Here is a 5,591-nt window from a genome sequence, read left to right on the forward strand (position 1 = left end):
ATTGTTTCCTTATACCTGAGTTAAAAAGAAAGCAAACGATTTCTTGTGCCCAAATATCATGAAAAGTGAGGTGACAAAATGTAGCAAAGTCCACATCTTTGTGAAATGAGTCTCCTTCAATATGCTAGTTGTGAAAAACAAGCACATCTGTTTTTAATGAATACAACTTGAAACCCCATTATGAGCCAAATCCGTTCTGCTTCATTTTATGTGAATAGCTTAGCTCCATAAAATATTTAGTATGAGCCCAAAATAAAGTAGTGCTATTGTCAGCAATCTGTAGATGAACAAATGGAGGTTCAGAGAGGTTAATTGGTTGTGGAAGGTCACACAGCTAAAAGAAAGCCATTTCCAAGATTCCATGTAGGTCATTCTAGTGTAAGAATCTGCCTATAGAAGGCTGACCAGAGGGAAATCCTTGTGTGTGACCTGAAGGTGAATATTTTCAGCAGAAATCCCCTAGACCAGGAATTCACTCTTTACCAGCCTTTCAGAGGCCATGGATTCCTCTGTCCACATAGTAACTTTAGGTGCCTCTGTGAAAACAGACTCAGAAACCAAGATGGCTTCCCCAGCTTCAGTCAATCATTCACAAATATTTCTTTAGAGAGACAGTAGGAACGATCAGACAGTGCATGTGGGTAGTCCCAGTGTTCAACTCTGGACGCCTCCTCCTCCCAGCTCTGTGACTTTGGACAAGCCCTGAATATAATAAGCTCCAATTTCCATCTGTAAAATGATAGGAACCCTAGCTACCATGTCGTGGGGTGGGTGTGTTGGGAATTCAGGGAGAGCTTTAGGTAAAATAGGCAGCCACAGGGCTTGGCAGCTATGATAGTTTTGTTATTGTTTATAACCCCACAGATATTCCTGCTGGGGTCCTCATCCCATCAATGAGGGTCTTTGCAAGGCTGAGCTGTCCTCTTATCCTGGCCACTGGGGGAAAGAGAAGGGCTTGAAGGAAGCAAGTATAATGCCCTGCCTATACCTCCTCCCACAGGGTTACACCAACTACTTTCCATCCAGGAACTGGCTCCCTCCCAAGGGGTATGACTGGGAGGAGTGTGATAAAGATAGACAGGTGTGTGTGTTGTAAAATCCAACTGCCAGGGCTTTAATAAAAAGGGCCTTCCCTGCCTGGCACAGCAGATGAGACAGCTGTAAGCCTGCAAGCTCACTCTCATATCTGGGATTACACTGGATCTGCATACTCAGAACAAGGTAAGAGTCTGGCTCTTCTAAGAGTTCCATTCCCCACCTTTCTTCTCACTCCCCTAAGGACTTCAGGATCCTATCAGGGACATGTGGGGGCTGAGTCTCAGTGCCCTGATGAACAAGTGGGTCTTCACATGGTGTATCTAGGCCCCCGTCCACCCTTCACTGAGGAGCCCACTGTGACTGTCTGTCTCCCTTTCTCAATTCTGAGGAGAGGCCACAAGCCCAGAGTGGAAATAAGATCTGGACCATTTTCTGGGCCTGCCTCTTATACAAGCAAAATCTATATTTCTTTTAAAATGGAATACTGACAGAATCATCTTATCATGAACTATACCAAATAAAACCCTGAGTAGTTCATAACTTTCTTATTTGTTGTCAGTATTTTCCAAAGGACAGAGCAAAGTTGAAATGCAAGAGGTGAGCACAGTTGGTGGTATAAAAGGCCAAAGAGATAAGTTCTGGCTCCTTTCCCAGCTTTGTTCACTTTGCATAGTCAAATGGTATGACCTCCCCTCCTTCATGCCTTTCCTTAAGCTCTTACTGCACTCCAAATGGCCCCCTCACAAACCCATCTATCTCAAAGTGTCCAAATCCCACACGTGTTGAACGTTGGGTCAAACATCACCTTTCATGTCATTTGCCATGTCCTTTCTCATTATGTGGTCACCTGAGTCCACGTGGCACTGGATTAGAAATCCAGCACATGGAGCTGGAGGAGACTTTGTCAATTATCACACCTAACATCTCGATATCCAGGGGCACTGAGGGGAGAGTGACTTGGCCAAGATCAAGTTGGGGACAGAACTGGGACAGACTCCTTGTCAATGCTATTTAAATTCCCCCCCAAAGTTTTTTCTAATCTTTTTAAGATGTGATATATCCATTGGATATATCACATTGATATATCCAACATCTAGTCTAGTGCATGGTATACAGTAGGTGTTCCATAAATGCTTGTTTAATTAGTAAATGAAGGAGTGAGTGAGTGAGCAAATGCAGGAGTAAAGGAGTAGTGAATGAGGGATGAGAGCTTATTTGGCTCAGAGAGTGGTGAAGGAATGGAGAAAGAGTAGGAGGTTTTTAACATTCAGCACTCAAGTCAAGGAGAAATGTGAATAGATGGGCTGCTGGTCTAGTAATGCCAGGAGCCAGAAGGATTCTTGATCTGATCTCACTTCTAAGCAAGGAGGCATATGTCAGTATAGAGGGAGGGTCATCCTGCAGCCCTGTATTGCTGAACTATTGCCCAGCACTGACTCACCTGCTCTTGTCAAACAGGTTTCCACCAAGCTGAAGCCATGAGGATCCATAGCCTCACCCTGCTCTCCTTCCTTTTTCTGGCTATTGCGGTGTCATTGGTGAAGGGCAAAAAGGAAGTAAAGAATAGACATGTCAGCAAAGGCACCAGAGATAAATTGCATACTCTGGGAGACACCCAGATTGAACCACCCAAACACCTGGCCAAAGGCAAGTTTGTCACCCAAGACCATGCCAACTGCAGATGGGTGGTGACTGAGCAAGAAGAGGGCATCACCCTGAAGGTTGAGTGCACCCGACAGGACAACAAGTTTTCCTGTGTCTTTACTGGCAATCCAACTTCCTGCCTAGAGTCAAACAAAAAGAATGTCTATTGGAAACAAATTGGTCGGAACCTGCGCTCTCAGAAGGTCATCTGTGGGGACCCCAAAACTGTCCTGAAAACCAAGGTGTGCAGAAAGAAGTTTCCAGAATCCAATTTCGAGCTGGTGAACTCCACTCTGATTCAGAACAAGAAACCCAGCCAGGCGTTAACAGAGCCCTCTCCCAGGGAGCAGAGCAAAGTCAGTAAGGCCTCCCTCATGGAACCTAAAAAGGTCAAAGAGTTATGCCCTAAGGAGCAGATAAAGGTCAAAGAGAATATCCCTTCTGGCTCAGTGGAGACTCAGGCCATAGCCACCCAGGATCCCAACTGTGTGGAGGACCCAGACTTAATAAATCAGACAAAGATGGCCCTGGACTACTGTGGGGAATCCTGGGGCTCTATCTGCAAATTCTTCATCGCCATGGTCCAGAGCAATTCATGCTAATGAGTCAAAAGAGAACAGAGTCCCTTAGGAGGTGCTATGTCAAAGCCCTTCAGTATCCTGTAAAGCTCTCTAAGTAAAATGAACATTTGTGCTATGAGAGTGCAGTGGAATATTTAAACAGATTTTATAACTTTTGTTTTTGTGTTTTGGAATTTGCTTTATATTCATTTCCTTAAATTTTATTTTCAGAGGTTGTTTACCTCAGTATATGTTTCCATGACCCATGAAGTTATGTGTATATGAGCAGTGAAGACCATTCTTTGAGCTGAATGAGCCAGAGCGATGATTCCAGTGCAATGTACTTTCTGCTGAATTAACAAAGTTAATAAAGCTCTGGGTATTTTTCAGAAATATGTTCAACCATTTTTTGTTTCTTTATGTTTACTTTCATTTAACTCATAAACAGTCCCCAAATATCAGTGCAAAAAATATCTAAGTAATGCCCCATCCTAAGTCATCCCCAAATGTAACCCATTCCAGAATCCCTATCTTTATCCTTTCATCCATTGGTCTGTGGTGTTTGATGCTTACTACACTGTAATAATTAGGATCCCTGATTTCAAGTGGGATAAATAAGGCATGGTGTGATTAAAAACACAAATCACGGTCTCACAGATGGTAAGAGGGGAGGAAGATTTGAACCCAGAAGGTAGAGCCAAGTCCACAAGCCAGAGGAACACCTTCCATTGACTCAGGTCGGAGCTGGGCATCACTTCTTGCTATATGGGAGACCCCTGATTTTGAGGGGTTCATTTCTGGCCTTGGGGAGAGGGGCTTGGTTAAGTATAGTGTTCTGTGATGAAAACCCCATGGAAACAGGAAAAGCCAGTCTGGAAAACTAGAGAGAGGAGGTGGAAGCTGCTGGAAGAATTCTGGTTGAACTTCATGGAGGAGGTATTACTGGAGCTGGATTTTGGAAAGAGTATCCTTAGGTAGGAAATGGGACATAATGAAGACACTTTGGGCAGATGACAACATATGTGAATGCAAAGAGATGTGAAAATCTGAGAAGCTGGGAGAGGCCAGGTGGCTGGAATTTGATGGGATATAGGGATGATGCTACTGTTAGTCGTTTATGTATTAGTAAGAAGGATCTGAAAGTGCTTTTATTCAAGAGTTGGGAGAGAGGAAGTCGTGCCCTTAATGCTTTGTCACAATTTCACTAAGAGCAAAAAGTGAAGAGCAAAAGATGATTAAAAAAAGACAAAAAAACAAAAACAAAAAAACAAAACACTGTAGAGTCTCTGTCAGGTGCAAGGAGGAATGGCAGGTGGGGTGGAAGAGTAGCCATTTACACTCACCAAATTACCAGGACCTACACTGAGGATTGTCAGTGGCCAATCCAGAGTGTGTCATTATTCACATAATCAACATTAACATTTATCTCCCAATTGCCATGTGCCAGGCACTGTGCTAAGCTCTTTCCTCTGCATGCATTCATTCATTCACTCATTCATTCAACATATAATGTATTAAGCACTGATTCTGCCAGAATCTGTTCTAGGTGCTGGAGATACAGAAGTCCACGGCAGATGAGATACAGATGCTCTGCTCCCATGGAACTACCAGTAGGGAAAGTGATGAATTAATCACAAACGTACAAGAGATAGAGAGGGAAAGTAAAGGAGAAGAAAGGGATAACAGTGATGAAGGGTAACCAGTCTTGGATCAGATGGTCAGGAGAGGCTTCTCTCTGGAGATGACTTTTGAGTCTCGATGTGTATGAAGTAAGGAATCAAGCCTGGTAACTCTGTGGAGTAAGGATGTTCCAAGCAGAGGGTGCAAATGCCCTGAAATGAGTTTGTTGCCTACTCTGAGCTCCCACTATATGTCAGACATTGTTCTAGGGCTAGAAAATGGCAGCAAACAAAAAGAAAAAAATCCCTCTTGTGATGGTGTTTATATTCCAATGACTGGCTCATGCTTGGCATGCTCAGGAACATCAAAGTTTGCAGAACCATTGTAGGACAGGGCCCAGGACCTGATTTGTGAAACTTACCCCCATTTGCAAGAGAACTAAACCAACATTTCAGTCCATCCCAAGCTTCTCCTAGCCACCCCATGTGAGGGACATTTTCCCTTAACGTCTACACAGATTGTGAGCCCTCTGGATCTCCCCTACTCATACATCTCAGTTCCATGTAGTCTTGAGACAGGAAAAGACTGTTGAACACTTCCAGGGGTCATTAAATAATAACCCTGGTCTAGCCTGACTGACATAAACATTGAGGAACTGATCAGACTAGATTCAAAGACTTTTTAAGGTCATTTCCAGCCCATGAGGTGGAGGTTTTTCTAGTTCACTCA

At 43.7% G+C, this 5,591-nt stretch overlaps 1 protein-coding gene across 2 annotated transcripts; it reads left to right on the forward strand.

Moving 5' to 3' along the window:
• Positions 1-1,129: 1,129 nt before the first annotated feature.
• On the forward strand, positions 1,130-3,617 carry FGFBP1 (fibroblast growth factor binding protein 1). Of its 2 annotated transcripts, XM_044912776.1 has the most exons (3): positions 1,130-1,221; positions 2,497-3,038; positions 3,105-3,617. In XM_044912776.1, exons 2-3 carry the CDS (start codon positions 2,517-2,519, stop codon positions 3,282-3,284), a joined length of 702 nt encoding a protein of 233 aa, XP_044768711.1. In that variant the 5' UTR covers positions 1,130-1,221; positions 2,497-2,516; the 3' UTR covers positions 3,285-3,617. The 2 variants fall into 2 exon arrangements, with proteins under 2 accessions (XP_044768711.1, XP_021535058.1); XM_021679383.1 differs by having other exon boundaries at positions 2,497-3,617.
• Positions 3,618-5,591: the final 1,974 nt, after the last annotated feature.

This window comes from Neomonachus schauinslandi, chromosome 2 (genome assembly GCF_002201575.2).
Source record: "Neomonachus schauinslandi chromosome 2, ASM220157v2, whole genome shotgun sequence".
NCBI classification, from domain to species: domain Eukaryota; kingdom Metazoa; phylum Chordata; class Mammalia; order Carnivora; family Phocidae; genus Neomonachus; species Neomonachus schauinslandi.